This window comes from Salarias fasciatus, chromosome 4, assembly GCF_902148845.1.
Source record: "Salarias fasciatus chromosome 4, fSalaFa1.1, whole genome shotgun sequence".
NCBI classification, from domain to species: domain Eukaryota; kingdom Metazoa; phylum Chordata; class Actinopteri; order Blenniiformes; family Blenniidae; genus Salarias; species Salarias fasciatus.
Genome location: NC_043748.1, coordinates 13,105,903 through 13,123,555, shown reverse-complemented (window position 1 = coordinate 13,123,555; position 17,653 = coordinate 13,105,903). Strand labels below are relative to the sequence as shown.

Genomic DNA, 17,653 nt, shown 5'->3' with positions numbered 1-17,653 from the left:
TTCAGGTCAAAAACTTATGCAATGAAATCTGTGAGGCAAAAAGCAGGAATCAGCGAAACAAGCCAACACTTGCACGAAGGCTGCAGCAGGAACTCCCTGCAGGTTTGTGATTCCAAATCAATCCGTTCCCATCACCGTTTTAACTTTTCTTGCACGGTGGAAATGCTCCTGCGGCTTTGCTGCAGAGACCCCGTGCTTTGTGCTCTCTGTGCGATTTCACCTCTTTTTGTTCCTTGTCCTCAATCCCTCCTCCCTCTGCCCTGCAGGTATGTGGGCGCTGGTTTTGAGGAGTAACTGCTCTGGGTGTGTGTGCGACACACCCACTGCAAGCATGAGACGGAGCAGCATGCTGGACCCATTCCTCCCCAGCCAGGCGTAAAGACGGCACATTGTTCAGCTTCCAGCTCCAACAGACTGCTCTTACTCTGCATACTTACCTCTCTAACACACACACACACACACACACACACACACACACACACACACACACTCTATCTTTGTTCCCGCTCTTCTATTTCATTTGACAGCAAGGTGAAGTTTGCATTCCTGCCATGAGACCTTGACTCTTGGAGGTAATTTTGCAGGGTGTGTGTCTGATACCGGCTGATAAGCCGCCATAATCACCACCTCGCCACTCTGGGTGGGTGAAGTTTGTTACAGCACACAGCGACAGATCGAGAACAGATAAAGTGTTTCCTACAGTCTTATTACACTATCGCTGATAATTCCAGTGTTTGTTTCTTCCATTACACCACAAAGCGGGCTGGTGTTATAACTGTGTGTCTTTATTTATTATCTCTTGGTGAAAAAATGTTCACCACATAAAATCTAGATCAGATGTTCGGTCGAGTCTGAATGAACAATGGCAGGGAGCAGTAACGATGAACCGTATATCCAGCCAGCCGACAACTTGTCATTCTGCATTCCTTCACAATTAATGTTGTAGAAACTGCCGGTGCTCGATAATGTCCCGTCACATGAAGCCCTGCACAGAGCTGATAACTGAACCGCAGCTTGATCACGTACAAAGAGCTTCATGGTGTCTGGAGGAGAAAAGCTGGACTGATTCTGGACTTTGAAAAAGGAGATCTGAGGGTTTATTTCATCTGTTTCCCTCTCACAGGTCACGGACTCACATTTCTGAGTGGGCAGACGTGAAAATGAGTGAAATAAAAACATGGAAGTGAGAAGGAGGGCCGTGAAGCCGCAGGTGCGTGGAACAGGTCTGCCCGGTCTGATCCTCCGCTGCGCTCAGTGACGACACACCTGTCAGGCTGGGAGGAGCTGAGACAGGTGGACGCTCCTTTAACCGAGCCGAGACACGGCGAGACACCTGAAGGGAGCTGAGAGCAGAGGAGAAGGAGAGAGAGAGAGGAGACAGGATCTGAGAGCGCAGACGGCTCTCTACGGTGCCCCAAGATGTCGCAGAAGAAGGAGTATGTCAACATGAGCAAGTGAGTAGAGAGTGTGTGTCAGCTTTCAGCCTTCTGGTGTTTCTATTGTCTCTCACGCCGGTGGGCTGTCCCGCCTCTCTGGCTGCATCTACGACTCTATTTACATCTTATGAGAATAGAAATGCAGCAGAGTGACAGAACATGGACGTGTCCGTCCTCTTCCCTTCACTGGGATCAATCTGAAGTGTGTGTCGGTCACATGAGGGGAAATGAATGAAAACCTCTTTTAACTTGACACATTAACTCTGTTTGCTCTGATCTCTCGGCTTTGGCAGCAGCTTCACATGTTCGGTGCTCCTCTTCTCACCTCACCCACCTCACTTAACTCACCGCATTACTTTTATTCCCGTGTTTGATCACTGGGTGTATCATCTGCAGTTTACAGACCTGTTAAATCCACTTGTGGTGCCAGTCTATAGGCCAGTGTTCTGACTCATTAAGCTAATAGGTCAATGCCAGACAGAGTAGGTTATTGTCAGCGCTATGTAGTAGAACCGGTGGGTGTGTGAGAGCGGAGTGAGTCCACCCCCGTCGCCTCCACATGGCCATTAAACTGTGGACTCTGTAAAATTGTGCAACATCAGTTTAAAACTCTTTTGCCAGTGAGTCAGCAGGTGTTTATCTGTTCGCCGTGTCCCTCTTGGTGTGACCTGTCACCCAGGGGTGGGGGACGCCCTCTGGATAAGAGGCATGAGCGGCCCCGCTCGGCAGGGTGCGCCTTCGAGAGCCGCCGCACTCAACCGGAGCGAGTGACGGGAGGCAGGGAGGCAGGAGGGAGCGGCAGGGCAGGGGCCCCCCGCCTCACGCCGTCACGCCTGAGTAATACCAAGTTCAGGCGGATTCTGACGCGAGCTGCAGAGAGTTTTGAAAGGAAATGAAGTCATAAATGGCTTCTGCAGGAATTCACTCTATATTTATTTATGCAAACGTGCTGCTCCCATATTGTGCAAATACTCACTTACAACTGAAAGTACTGCAAACAAAAGAATTTGAAATCCACAAAGACCAAAGCTTGAAAATGTGGTTAAAAATATGCTTTTCTAGTTAAGAAAAACACCAACAAATGTTGAGAAAAGTGTTTCCTGAACTACTGAACAAAATGTGAACAACTTGAGATAAGATCTGTAAAAACTGCACATAACAGCTTTCAGTTCAGGAGAATAACCTCCTTCAACTCTTATTGTTTTACTCAATATCAGTCTATTCCCTGTACGTTTTACTATTGTTGCATTATAAAAACTACAACAATACTTAAGTTATTCTCTAACATTCTGATTTTATATCTTGAATGTTTCAGCAAATATCTCTTCTGTTTACTACTTAAAATTTTTTCCGGTATCAAGACAGATTGCACAATATAGATGCTCGATAATGGTGTGAAAGATGGCAGAAACAGCATGGCGACTGTGAGGATCATGATATTTCTGGCTTTGAACCAAATGACCTTCTTAACAGAAGAGATTTCCAAGAGACGTGTGAGAAAAATGTTTGAAACATAACACATTTTCTTGTATTTTTGTACTTTACTTGATTTAAAAAAAAATGTATTCTCAAGTACTGAATCATTTCTGCATCTATCAGATACCTGAGTGTTTGTATTTTTGCCATCTCAGATGCTCAGATATAAGAACATCTTTAACAGTTTTACCAACCTGCTGCATCACATCTTTTCATAACTTCTCATTACTTTACTTGCAAAGTGACTTAAAAAAAACTCATCACACATGAATAGTTTAGAATATTTGGATTACATTTCCTCACAAGGCCTAATTGCGTTTAAAGAGCAATGTTAAGAATGCAGATCAGAGTCGGTCCCACTACGAGCCGCGGCGTCCGACCCTGCTGCCATCACTCATGTGTCGCCGATGCCACCATTCATCAGACGAGAGCTGGAAGGTGCAGCGCAGATTTAATTCTCTGCAGGAATGTCGGTGTAACAAACACTCCGGCGACATTCCTGACTACTGCTAGCAGACAAAGAAGAAAGGGGGGCTGGAGACACTCCTCTCCCCCCCCCCCTCCCCCCCGAAACACGGCCCCTCGGTCCTCACCCGGGCGTGTCGCTCTTTGAATAGCTGACTTATCAGTGGAGAAACCGTGAAATTACTTCCTAATATTTCTCAAAGATCATCAGTGAACACAGAAATTCTTGAAATACAATACATTTCTGCTCCTGAATCTGCTTTTTTGAGACTTTAAATGCATTTCAGTGCTGGTACTTTAATAGCATTACGACTGTAAGGCTTAAACTTGGAGAAGATTACGAGTTCCTCCATCTCCTGCTAAAAGCGGGACCCTTCAGGGGTCATGAAGTTCCTTTGGAAACCGCGGACCCTTTAAGTGATATTAGAGATTATAGATCATGCAAGTAAACATGTTACCTAACCACAGTCACCACAATGTGTAATTACTCGCCCGCAAATCCTGAGAAAAAGCGTGTCACGACTCGGGGATCCTGCACGGAGCTGTGGAGGACTTTCACTCATCTCTGTGTGTTTCTGTGCAGGACTCAGGCCAAAGACCTCTCTCTGGTGATCGCTCGCATGCAGTCAAATGCAGATCAAGTGGAGAAGAACATCCTGCGAACAGAGCAGCTGCTGAAAGCGGTGAGAAGTCAACCTGCACCCAATGTTGGAAGCACAAAAATTAAGATTGTTTCAGAACTTTACGCATTTTTTTTTTTTTGTTCATAACACCCTCAATAATAAACTGTGCATTCTTTGATTGAGATGCAATAAAATGAATCTTTTAAGGAATATTCTGTAACTGCAAAAGATGACTGGTGAGAATGAAAAAGAAAGATGTTTCTTGGCCCTGCAGGACACAGAGAGAACCCTGAAGAAACAGGCACTGGTCCATCAGAAGGAGAACGCAACCATCCTGGCGCAGGCCGAGGATCTGCTCAAACAGCTGTTCATGGACGTCGACAAGGCCAAGAAGCTGCAGCACCCCCAGGCCAAAGAGATAGAGCGAGAGTGAGTCTGTCACAAATGAAAACACACTCATGTCAAACTGACACGCTTGAAGCCCGAAGCCTGAAACTTGAAACGTAACATGCCATTAAGGACCTGCCGGCCATTACCGCATTCCCTTTCACTGGCCGCCGCCCAGCTTTTCCTGAAGTGGAACCCTTTTTCTCTCTGCAGTGTGAAGAATCTCCACGATCGCTGGGCGAAGGACTGCAGTACCTACAGGGAGCTGTACGCCCCCCCGCAGGAACTGGACCTGAAGTCGAAGATCGGCTGGGGCCCGCTGTTCGATGAAAAACTGGTCAGTTGACCCTCATCGGTCCAACAGGCTGGACCTCATTCTGCGGCCGTAAAGCGTAAACTAGCCGCGGACTGAACCGTTTTCCTGCCCCGTGGCGTTTTGTAGAAGCAGCTGAAGAAAGCCGAGTTCGGCCCGACGCTGGCTGACGTGGAGAAGCAGATCGCGGCTCATAACATCCTGCACCAGGAGATCGAGGCGTACAGCAAGCAGCTGCAGCCCAGCACCTCCGGCTCGCAGGTGAGCGCTCTCAACGCCACACACACACACACACACACACACACACACACACACACACACACACACACACACACACACACACACCGCACCAGGCAGGACACGTCCCTAACCTACATCTGCCGTCGTTTCAGGAGCAGTATGACACCCTCAAGAAGAAGTACGCCGAGCTCACTGTAAGTGTTGAGTGTTTAGAGATTAACTGTCTAATTATTATAAAAAAATCCCTGAAAAACCAGCCAGCCGTTGTTAGTTTATTCAGAGAGGATCTTGTGTTTTTGTGCAGGACCTGTCCCACCGCAGGCGGAACCAGCTGGCCTCTCTGTACGAGTACATGCAGAGCTGCAGTAAGGAGCTGGCCTATCTGTCCGGCCAGCAGGAGAGGATCCTCCAGAGAGACTGGAGTGATCGCATGGTCGACCCCCCGGGAGTGCGCATGGAGTACGAGGTGACGCCCCGTCACGTCCCCAAGAAGCACTGTGAGAGGAAAGACACCCACTTATTTTCTTTTTGCAATCTTCGTTTGTTGTTTGTCTTCAGAAATTTAAAACCAATGGACTTATAGCACACGAGAAAGAGGTGAACAAGTTGCACGACGAAGGGGATCAGCTCTTGCAAGAAAAACATCCCGGCGCTCCGACGATAAAGGTAGTAAAGGAGCTGTTAATGATTATTCTAACATTAAATTCAAAGCTGATTTTTACTGAGCTGGACTTGATTTTGGGTTTTTTTTCAGGCGCACAGAGACATAGTTCAGGCCGAGTGGCAGGAGTTCCTCAACCTGTGTCTGGCACAGGAGGTTCATCTGGAGAACATCGACAACTACAAGAAGGTAAACGCTGCGGTCACGTCTCTTTACGGCTAAATCACTACGGACTCGCTGAGAAACGCGCGCCCGTTCATTGCAGTTCCAGCTGGAAGCAGAGCAGCTGTCGGAGTCCATGGAAAGACTCCGCTCCACCATGGATCCAAGAGCTCTGACCAACAAGAGCAATCCGGAGGTCCTGTTAGCGCTGGAGGTACGACTCTGCTTTCTGTCCTCGGCACACGTGTTGGTTCTATGTATAAACGTCAGTTGAAATCTCCCTTCTGAGTGATTATATTTGCACAACCTCCTGCAGGGTTTGTCAGTGTGTCGCTCTGTCATGATCGAAGAGGTGATTTAGAGCCGCAAAAAATGAGCAAACAAGAGCTGATATGACGGCTCACATGTGTGCTCAGAGGAGAAGAACCAACAGAGACACTACCCAGTCTCTGAAAAAACAGCCCTGCGTTGCACTCAACTTTTCTAGGAACAGCACATGACTCTTTACGAGCGTCTAATTTCAATATTCAAGGTGATCAAGATGAAACTGAAAACAAACTCCCGTGTCTGACATTCAAACATTAAAAAACTGAGACAAAAATGCTTTTAGAGCGGTTTGTGAAATCCTGTAGGTCTAATTTGATGAGTTTTAGTTAAGATATTCAAGTTGTTCCCCAGCTTTTGAGTTTACTTTCAGTGTTTACTTAGATAATTTTGCAGCAGTGGTCTCCAAAAAGCAAGTTTACTGTCTGAAACCCAGAGTGACTCTTTTGTTGTTGATGGGGATCCTTTAACGTAGCTTATACATTATAAAATACAAACATTTTCTGTTATCAGCGAGCCTTCCGATGTCAAGCTGCACTTCACTTTGCAGATTTAATAAACTTTTAAGTGAGATCAGTTCTGCATTAACTGACTCCAGTTAAAGAAAGGTCTGAAGCTGGAAGGTGTTGTTCCTGTTTGGTCGTCCTCTCACCGACACTCCTGTCTCCTTCAGGGAGACGAGCCGGCTGTGAAGAGGAGCGAGCAGCGGCTGGAGGCCCTCCGGGACCTCAGCAACAAGGTCGTGCCGCTGAAATCCCGCAGAGTCAAACCCACCAAGCCCACGCCCGTGGTGGCTCTCTGCGACTGGACAGACGAGGATGTAGGCTCCCGACAGCTTCATTCAGTCACCAGAGCGAGTCTCTCTTTTCTTTTTTTTAACCCGCTGTGTTAACCTCTCCCTCCCATCCGTCCGTCTGTTTCAGGACGTGTTGCGCCGCGGAGAGACGCTGAACCTCAAATCCAACTCCAACAACCTGAACTGGGAGCTGCAGAGCCGGGGTGGGGAGACCAAGACCCTCCCTGGGGCCTGTTTCATGATCCCAGCGCCTGATGCCGAGGCCCTGGAGAAGGTCAACGGGTAGGAAGTGCAACTTCTCCACTGTTTTTTTTTTTTTTTTTTTTTGTCTTGAAAAGCAGTGGCATATCCGTAATTTAACCACTGTGCATTGTATGTGTGTCTGTGTGTGTGTGTGTTTTCAGTCTGGAAAAAGAGCTGACGGATTTAAAGAGGGGCAGAGCCACACTGATGTCCTCCCTGAAGAGCCGCTCGCCGGACGTGGTTCGTCCTCAGAGGACAGGTGACTGAACCTTTCCTCATTACTTTGCATTTTTTTATTCAACGCCGTTGTTGTCCTCCAGAGATCATCGGTTTGATTCTCGCCCCTCAAGGACACCAGACATCAGGTTGTTCACATGTTAGCTTTGTGTTTAGCGCTGCTTTATGAGGTTCTGTTTAATCGACAATATTTTCAAGTGAAAATGGAAAATTTTCGTAGAGTTTTGGGTGCAGGTTTACATAACAACAGTGTTCGGAGCCACTGAAAATGACTCCCAAGGTTGGACTTTTTCAGAATGTTCCAGTTGGAAACACGGGAAAATGCTCTGGATCCATGTAGATGGCCCAAAACGCAACTTTTCTGAAACGCACACGACGGCTGTACCAAGTAGTTCTTCTGCCTTCAGTGTCGTGACTCCCAGTCCATATTCTCCTGGGACTTGGTAGTTTCCATGTAAACACACATCGTTTTGAAAACGTTTCTCACACGACGTGTTTTCACTTTAAGGGTCCTGTAGAGACGCCTGAATGTTTGGAAAGATCAGATGAAAGATAATTTGATTTTTTTAACCTTAATATAAGCTTCATTAAATTTAATCATTCTCAACAACAGCTACATTCAAAGAAAACCTTCCCATCATCACATCTGGTCCACGTCTGATCTAAGGTGTTTTTCTAATGATGTTTATTCTGCTCAGGCTCTATCATTATTCCCTTGGCAAATATTGAAAGGGAGTGCGCTCTGTTTTCTCAGTTTATTTTGTTAGTCTTGGTGTAGAAAAACAGCTGTAGAGCAGAATTATCTTTACTAAACTGTAATAATGAGATATTGATTTTAGCATTGTTTTACTGCAGTAGAACAAAGTTTGAAAGTGAAATTAGACGGTAGGATTAAAGTTCAGTGGTGGTTTGATCACAGAGTTCAACTTTATGTCAATGTTATATTCATTTCTGCCTTTTTCCAATTCATCTTTTGTGGATGTTTGAAAGAAAGGAGAAAGATTCTGAATAAAAAAGAACAGATTTCCTCAGTAATATTGATTAGTGTGTGACTATTTTCTCCGCCTCAGCTCCTGTTCAAAGTGCTCCCGAAGATCCAAAAGCCGTGCAGCTCATCGGAGAAATCGACAGGATCAACAAAGCTCTGGAAAGGTTAGAAATGGAGATCCAGAATCGTCTGAGGACTCCGCTTCCCAACCGCAACCCCACACAGGATCTGGAGGAGCGTCTGCAGGAACACGAGGTGAACACTAACCCAGTCGGGCTTGTCATGAAGAGCACGGTTAGCTTTTGATTTCTAAATTTCCAAATGTGTGTTCCACAGAAATCTGTTCTGGCCGTGAGGAAGCTGGAGTCCGAGAAGGCGGCCATCCAGCGAGAGATGGAGCCCATCCTGGCCAAGAAGCCGTTGGGACCCACCACTGCCACCCTGCCCGTTAAACTCAACGCCGCCGACAACAAGATCAACGACCTCAACGGACTCCTGGACCTGTACAACAAGAAGTAGGAAGATCTTAGGCTCCTGCACGCCGACGACCGTGTCTTGATTTCTACGTCGTGTTTTCCTTCCATCCGCTCATTCAGCGCTGTGCTTCACTTGTTTACTTTAAGTTAAAGATAATCCCATTAGATTTCATTACCTACAAATCAAACGTCAAGCTCCCTGACCTCGTAAATTCTTCTTAGCAGCAGCTCATTAAAGCCTCCTCTTAATACCTAATGATTATCCTTCTTAAGTGGAAAAGTATTTAAAGAAATAGGTTGTGTAAGTTTTGAAATAATACTCATGTTCAAAAACTTTTTCAATATCTTTATTTTTTCGTTTAGAGAGACACTTTTATTAGCTATTTGGTTCACATCTTGTAATTACAGTCAATTTAAATCCAATTTGTAACATTTATATGGCACATGCAGTTACTACCACAACACACAGAACATGAATAAAGACAAAAGTGTGATAAAATGTTTAAAAAAACCACCGCCAAGCAGGGTGAGAGAAAAACAAAACCCTGAGGTGGGAAGAAAAAGTAAATACAGAGAAGAGGCATGATTCCGTTGTTGATACTCAAATAAAGTAGTGTTTCATGAGCAAATGGAAAATGAAAAGAGACATCGAAAGTCTCAGTGCATTAAAGAAAGCATTGAAGCAATATAAACCTGTCGAAGCATGAATTAAAAAAGGCCCCGGATGTCTTCAGCTAAAACTCTGGAATGTAAAATTGATAAATGGTCGACCATGTGGCAGCCAAGCGTTCATAGTGACGCCACTTTTTGATCCTTCGACGTCGGCTCTTCCTATCATTGTGAAGCAGAATTCACCAAGCGTTGGATTGTTCACCCACTAATAGGGAACGTGAGCTGGGATTAGACCGTCGTGAGACAGGTTAGTTTTACCCTACTGATGATGTGTCGCTGCAATAGTAATCCTTACTTATTTTTTAAAGTCAAAATTATGATTTTTTTTTTTCAGTTTTCACTGATTGATGGTCTTATAACACTTTTGCAGTGAAACAGTGTCGTGCCTGTGGCTTACATGGTAGAGTAGTGGTCGTGGGTATGTGAGATCACTGGTTCGACTCTCATCTCCTTCCTTCAATTTACACTCATGGACGGTCCCCAAGCACACTTTTGGAAATTAAGAAAAAAATATTTTGCCACTTTTCATGAAAAATGGTTTTACTATAGCCTTACCAATTTTTAAAGTCAAAATTAAGAAAAAAACATTTTTTGTTTTTTTTTCAATAAAACATTGTCTTTATATACTTACATACTTACCACTTTTTTAAGTCAAAATTAAGAATTTTTTTGACAATTTTCATAAAAAATGGTCTTTACTACAGCCTTACCACTTTTTTAAAGTCAAAACTAAGAAACTTTTTTGTCGTTGTTGTTGTTTTTACTAAAAAATTATCTTAATATAGCCTTACCACTTTTTAAAGTCAAAATTAACAATTTTTTTTGACAATTTTCATTAAAAATGGTCTCACTATCGCCTTACCACTTTTTTAAAGTAAAATGAAGAAACTTTTTTTTTTTTTTTGCCAATTTTCATGAAAAAATTGTCTTAACACTTTTTTGAAGTCAAACTTAAGAAAAAAATGTTTTTGAAATTACCAATCAATGTCTAAATGTATTTTAGGTATCAATAGGATTTTTAGATTTATTCACAGTAACAATCTGAGCTGAATTCACAATTTACTCACAAGTCTCTGTCACAGTGCAACTCGTAAAACAGTGCATCCAAAGTGCTTTATATAATTTTAAGAAATAAGATCTAGTTTTTCCAAAGTAAAAGGTTAGAAAAATATCAATTATAACTAAAAGGTAAGAAAATTGTAAAAGTTATGTTAAAGCACAAGCAATAAAACAAACAACAAAAATGGAATTAGAAAGATATTTAAAGCCAACAATAAACACAAACGATGGAAATCTAGCAGAAATTAGCAATAAAACCAGAAGTTTAACAATGACTGATAATGAATTCTCTGTTTCTTTCATTAGAGCGACGACCGCCATGTATCTGGAGAGGCAGATGAAGTCCGTGGACGGGATCGTCTCGGGGTTCGAGGAGCAGCTGGCAAACGACCGCACCATTCTCGACCAGTCCAACTCCCTCCAGAGTCGCAGCCGGGCGCTGCAGGTGCTGCGATTCTCTCCGCCAATGAAACGTCTGAAGGCATGACGCAGCATGACGGAGCGACCACATCTGATCTACGTTTTAAATCTTCCTCTGGTTGAACAGGATTTGCGTAAGAACGTTGCGTCGAGGAAAGAGGATCTGACTAAACTGGGCAAAGACTTGAACCTGACGCAGCAGGTGTGCCGCTCCCTGGAGAAGAGCTTCAACGAGTACTGCCCCGACATCCAGCGGCAGGAGAGAGAGGTGAAGAACCTCAACAACCGGTACGCCAACGTCAACCAGCAGATTCAGGAGAGGTGAGTGGGATAAATAACACACACACACAGAACTGTTCTCAGACTCTCAAGCTGCGGTCATTATATATAAATGTTGCTTTTAGGTCTGATCTCATCAAACAAGCTACCAACAAAAATCAAGATTTCAACAACGCTCGACAGTCGCTGGAGTTTTTCCTGGTCAATCTGCCAAATAATAAGATCAAACCCACCGACGGTGTGGCCCAGATAGCGACCAAGGAGAACTCTCAGAGGGTGGGTGGAAGTGTTTTCTCCTCTATGTGAACTTTTCAATAACAACATTGTTGGTATTCTAATTGAATCGTGTGCTTTGGGTCCAGAATTTGCTCTTTTCTGATCCACAGAATCTTAAAAATGACATTCATGCAGTCATCACATCACATTGAGCTGATTAATACTCGTTTTATTCCATTCATCGATCTTCTTTAGCGCTTTATTCTTTAGTAATGTCATTCTAACATCACTTGTCTGACAAGTTGAAATTCTCAGGTTGTTAAAGGAATCTCAGTCAATCAAGTGTTTTTTAAGTGTATGGTGAAGAGATGAGCTTCACCTTTGCTTTTTTTCCCATTTTTCGAGTAGAGAGTGGTGGAGGACATCAAGGCGAAGTCAGACGATGTCAAGAGATTCAAGGATCTTTCCCGCGATCTGCAAAATGTCCTGAATGTGAGTTTAGAGAAAGAAATCATTTATCTACCGTTGGCTGTCTGCATGCAGCGCTCTGCTCGCAGTGGATCGGATGTTGTCGTTCAGCGTTTCTTGTGTGTCCTCTAAAGGAATATGAAACCAAGTCCAACGCTTATCGTGGCACCCTGAGAGATGACAATGACGATGATGAAGATGACAGTTATGGGGAGCTGCTGTCACTGAAACGTCAAGCTGTACCTCTGGCCACGGCAGTGCAGAGAAAGGTAAGGGCTTACATTTATATCTCAGCAGGTATTTTTTCACCATTTTTTTCATTTTTACACCAAAAATGTGTTGTTGTTTTGTTTTTTTTTTCTTCAGGAGAAAGATCTTCTGAACCTTTACTCGGAGGTGTCGGCAGAGAACGATCAGCTGCTGAGACAACTTGGGACGGCAAAGCACATGATGGGCCGGGTACGATGCTTAAGTAACAGTTTCATTCCAGATCCTTGTGTTTTCCCTCGTTTACGTGACCACTAAGTCAGAGAGTTTTCAAGAAGTTGCAACAAAGGGTTTGCATTTTCACCTGAAAACGTTGCGCAAACTGGACCTAAGACAGACTCGGAATTATAACTGTCGGTTATATCTTGGACCTGCTGAACTTCCTGTTCTTTTTCGTTCCTTGTCTCGTTCCAGAATGAAGACAGAGCGACTCAGATCGTCGTCACACAGCAGCTGCAGTTGCAGAGTCAGCAGAATGACTTGAAGGAAGCTGGTAGCCTGAAAAGGGAATTAGATGAGGAGGTTGCCAGGCGCATACACGCTGAGAGAGATCTGGAAACATACCATAAGAGGTACATGTCTCTGAAGGCCAGGAAAGGAGTGGAGAGACTGGAGGAGAAGGAGGTGGTGGAATATTACCGTGACCCCAAATTGGAGATGGAATTAAAGTCTCTGAAAAGTCGGATCCATGACGAAGAGCTGAGTAGATCAAGAATCCAATCAGAGACAGAAATTGTCAATGAGAAGATCATCAAACTGGAATTAGAGCTGAAAAGAGTCGAACCGAAACTCATAACCAAAGTGTTCACTGAATACGAGAGAGACCCGCAGCTCGACAAAGAGGCAGCTAAGATGAGAGAAGAGATCAGGAGGCTCAAGACGGACTTCCAGACAAGAAATACTGAAACTATCCACGTGAAAAATGAGTACACCGTTCTGAGCCAGCAGAAACCAAAGATCCGGGAGAAGGTCGTCAAGAAGGAGGTGGTGACCGTCGAGAAAGATCCCGAGATGCTCAAAGCCGTCATCACTTTCAAAGCAGACATCGAGGATGTGGGCTCGCAGTGCAAGTCGCTGAACGACAGCATTTTCAGCACAAGGAAAGAGATCAACACTTTAGAGAGGATTATTCCCACCATCCAGCCCAAGATTGTCTCCAAGGTCGTGAAGCAAGTGCAGCAAGATCCAGAGATTCTCGAGGAGGTGAAGAAGCTGCGTGTTGCCTTGGAAGAGGAGAAGGATGAGAACGCCACCTTGGTGAAAGATCTCACCACACTTCAACTGCGGTACAGCGAAGTGGAGAAAATTAAGCAAAAAGTGGACATGAAGGAGGTCATCAACGAGATCTATAGAATCGACCCGGCAACAGAGGTTGAACTGGTGCGTCTCAAGAAAGACCTGAAGGACTGCAGCCGAAGTCGCGCCGACATTGAGACAGAAATCAACACGGTCATGTCAAATCTGACCGCGCTGCGCGCTCAGAAGCCAAAAACAGAGTACAAGGAGGTGACCCAAGAGGTTGTCAAAGAAGAGAAGAGCCCAGAGGTCATCAGGGAATTACAAAGGCTGAATAACCAAATCTCACGTTTGCAACTCAACTATGACACCACGTATGAGCTTCTGATCCATCTAAGGAAAGAAAGAGATGACTTGAAAGCAGAAAAATCCAAAGTGGAGACTCGGCTCGTTAATAAAGAGTTCATCAAATATGAGAATGATCCTCTTCTTGAGAAAGAAGCTGACAGACTTCGAAGGAATTACAGGGAGGAGATTCAGAATCGCCGCACTTTGGAAGAGTGTCTCTTTGACCTACAGAACCAATTTATCACTCTTGAAAGGCAGAAGCCAGAAGAGAAAATCGTTACGCAGGAGGTGGTTCGTCTCCAGAAGGACCCCAAACAGATCCTGGAGCACGAGAAGTTAAACAGGACCCTGGATGATGAGATGAAAACGCGCAGAAAACTTGAATTGGAGGTGAGACAGCTCAGAGGCCTGAATCAGGAAATGGAGAGTAACCTCGCTCTGATGAACGAGCGCCAGAAGAAGATCCAAGTGGAGTCAGAGCTACGGCAGATAAAGGCCCGCATTCTGGAACTGGAGACCGCTCCGACACCCGTGGAGGAAAAAATAGTCATTGAAGAGGTCCTGAAAGTGGAGCGGGACCCTGAGCTGGACGTAGCCACGGATGGCCTGCGGAAGAACTTTGAGACAGAACGCAGCAACATCAATCAGCTAGAAAGAGAAATTCGCAACATCAAGCTCCAGTTAGAGATTCTGCGGAAGGAAAAGTCAACAGAGAAGGTCGTCTACAGAGAAGTTGTCCGTGTGGAGAAAGATCCGGCAGTGGAAGCTGAGAGGGAGCATCTCAGGGAGCTCGTTGCACAGGAGAGGAATTTCAGACGTGACCTGGAAGACAGCATTCAAAACATCAACATCAAAATTACTCACCTGATGACGTCCAAGTCCGTAACGTCAAAGGAGGAGTTGACTCTCATCTCAAACAGGGACGCTTTACAACAGGAGAAGGAGGACCTGCTCAAGAAGCTCAGGATGCTGGAGACTCAACGGCAGAGCATCACAATGACGTTCCAGCAGCAGACCAGGTTAGTGAGCGAGAGGACCGAGATATCTCGACAGAGAAGTCTCAAGATATCCTCAGATATTCAGCGGCTCGAACAGGAGATCCTGAGAGAGAAAGAGAAGCTACACCAGCGGGAGAAGGTCCTCATTGAGTTACGCAGCTCCTATAAGAAAGAGGAGCATTCGGAAACTCACACCAGAGAGACCAATCTGTCCACAAGGATCACCATCTTAGATCCTGATACTGGAAAACCCATGTCTCCGTACGAGGCCTACGTACAGGGACTGATTGAACGAGACCAGTACATTAAGCTGTCAGAGCTGGAGTGTGATTGGGAGGAGATCACTTCAGCTGGCCCAGACGGAGACACAACAATTTTACAAGATCGAAAAAGTGGGAAACAGTTTTCTGTAAAGGATGCTCTGAAGGCCGGCCGCTTGACGCAAAGCGAATTTACGCGCTACAAGCAGGGAAATATGTCAATTTCTGAGTTTGCCCTCCTGGTAGCAGGAGAGGTAAATAAGCCTTACATTCCACCAGTCATCCCAAGATCTCCTACCAGACACTCTCCAATGACCCCGACGTCTCCCAGCAAATTCTTTCCCACCTCTCCCTTGAACTCTATGCCCCCCCCTCTGCGGTCCTCCTATCCCAGCCTGAACAATCAGCACAGCGGCAGTTTGAACAACCTCAGCGGCTCATCTGTCGATGAGTCTTTCCCCATCTCGGGCGTCTTTGACACGACCACTCAGAGCCGCATGTCCGTGAGGAGCGCGCTCACCCGCAAGCTCATCGACCCCGACACAGCTCTGAAACTGCTCGAGGCGCAAGCGGCCTCGGGTGGGATCGTTGACCTCAACAAAAAGGACAAAGTCTCTGTCCACAAGGCGGCACAACAGGGACTCATTGACTCAGCTCACACGTATAAACTTTTGAACGCCCAGAAAGCCTTTACTGGAGTTGAGGATCCTGTGACCAAGGACCGTCTTGCGGTGGGCGAAGCGGCAAGGAAGGGATATCTCCCTGAAGAAAATGCCAAGAGGTACATGGAGGCTCAGTACCTGACGGGTGGGTTGGTTGACCCCTCCAAAGCGGGTCGCCTCTCCATTAAAGAGGCTCTCGCATCCAAAATGATTGACAGCACAACGGCGAAAGAGCTGGAGGATGAGTCCACCTACCCCAAAGATTTTGTTGACCCCATCACTAAAGAGAAGATTTCTTACAAAGAGGCAATGGATCGGTGCACGACCGACCCAAGCACAGGGCTCCTCTTACTTCCTGCTGAATCCACCGATTTGGCAAGCTCCCCATCCTACTCAAACTACCGATTCAACTCCCCTTACCAGTACTAGGAGCAAGATATGTCATGAGTCGAACGGCACAGCCACTTCTGCTGGAGGGCATAGGATAACCCGACACACTAAGAAAAAAAATGAAAGCATAATAAAAACTTTGGGGGAAAACAGTGTATTATGTGGTGAAACTGTACATCTTGGTTTGGATTTGTTTGGGTACAATATTTGGTCTGTGGCAAAGATGAGGGGAATTTTATTATATGGCAGTTTTCTTTCTTGTTTTTAACGTTCTGAAAAAAAATCTTTAATAAAGGTGCTTAATAAACTCAGTATGCTTCACTGTCAAATTTTTGTTTGCTGTCATTCGAAATATGTACGCCGTTTGTAAACTAAGCTCATTTGTCTTTCTGGACTTATAATATGGAACTGTGTTTTTTTTTGTACGTACACTTATTTTCTAGCTTTGATTTGTATTTCAATAGAGGTTAATAACATTACCTTCTTTTACATATTAATGTTTTTAAAAATCATAGTTTCAGCTTAGTAGTAATGATTTAAAAATTAAAAAAAAAAGGGAAAATCATGCTGGGGAATGGGTCACCTGATTTTTACTTCTGCTGCAGTCTCGCTGAAGTTCTCAGAAGCCGACCAAGTCCAACGCTGGGAGGTGGTAGTGTCTCTCTGGAGCTGGTGTTTGGTTCCTTCCTGGTCATAATTTATACCCTGATAAAATCATGATCATATGCAGACCTCTAGACTGGGACTGTCTAACGTATTTTAGTTGAGGGGCCACATACAGCCTAATTTCATATGGAGTGGGCTGGACTGAAAAACATATTTTACAAAGTGATGATTACTTTAACGGTGAACAGTTTTCTTGCCTAGAAAACAATGACATGTGCTTGGTATACACAGCTTGTAAACCTCTGGTGAGTCATATGCTTGGAAATGATGGATTAAGAGGAGAGATTAAATGTGACTCACATGTGTGTTGAGGTTAACAAGGTCAAACTCTATATATGGGTAACGATAAGGCATGTGTCTTATCGACTGAACAATAAAGACTTCAGAGACGTGCAGACAACGCAAACACAGAGTGACGCAACGACGCATGTGAAACAGCGAATGAGTGGAAAGTGATGCTCTCGAAGCCAAAATGGCTCAAATGTGACGTTGGCAGAGAAAAGACTGGTTTCGACCTCGCTGATGTGGGAGAAGGCCGCCTCTGCGTTGGGATGTCTGCCTGCCAGATTACCCGGCGTCTGAAAGGACTTTGTGGGATTACGGCGCGTGAGCCTGTCTGGAGTCCGAGGTGGCCCCACACCGCGTCCAGAGGGGAGAGTTGAAGGATGTTCCCTGATGGCGGGGTCATCTTGCTTAACGTGGTGCTGTGAAGAAAGTCCCTGATATTGCCAGAATCTGACGAGTGTGTGATCTTCCAAGTTGAGTCAGGTTCCAGCTTTTTGATGAAAGGCTGCTGAATAACTCAGATTATGACTGCTTTGCATAAAAATATATTTATATAGAAGGACTAATGGCTACCTGATGGCGTGGGTGATGTGAGCGATA

General features: G+C 45.0%; 1 protein-coding gene across 1 annotated transcript; it reads left to right on the top strand.

Moving 5' to 3' along the window:
• The first annotated feature begins 1,301 nt into the window (after positions 1–1,301).
• LOC115387135 (envoplakin-like) lies at positions 1,302–16,413 on the top strand. The gene is made up of 22 exons (XM_030089718.1): positions 1,302–1,454; positions 3,961–4,060; positions 4,275–4,429; positions 4,601–4,724; positions 4,830–4,961; positions 5,093–5,134; positions 5,245–5,406; positions 5,499–5,606; positions 5,695–5,790; positions 5,867–5,977; positions 6,761–6,907; positions 7,011–7,165; positions 7,288–7,385; positions 8,434–8,606; positions 8,688–8,866; positions 10,865–11,003; positions 11,106–11,299; positions 11,383–11,533; positions 11,882–11,965; positions 12,076–12,210; positions 12,308–12,400; positions 12,623–16,413. The coding sequence occupies exons 1-22, from the start codon at positions 1,420–1,422 to the stop codon at positions 16,139–16,141; spliced, it is 6,132 nt and encodes a 2,043-aa protein (XP_029945578.1). The 5' UTR covers positions 1,302–1,419; the 3' UTR covers positions 16,142–16,413.
• Positions 16,414–17,653: the final 1,240 nt, after the last annotated feature.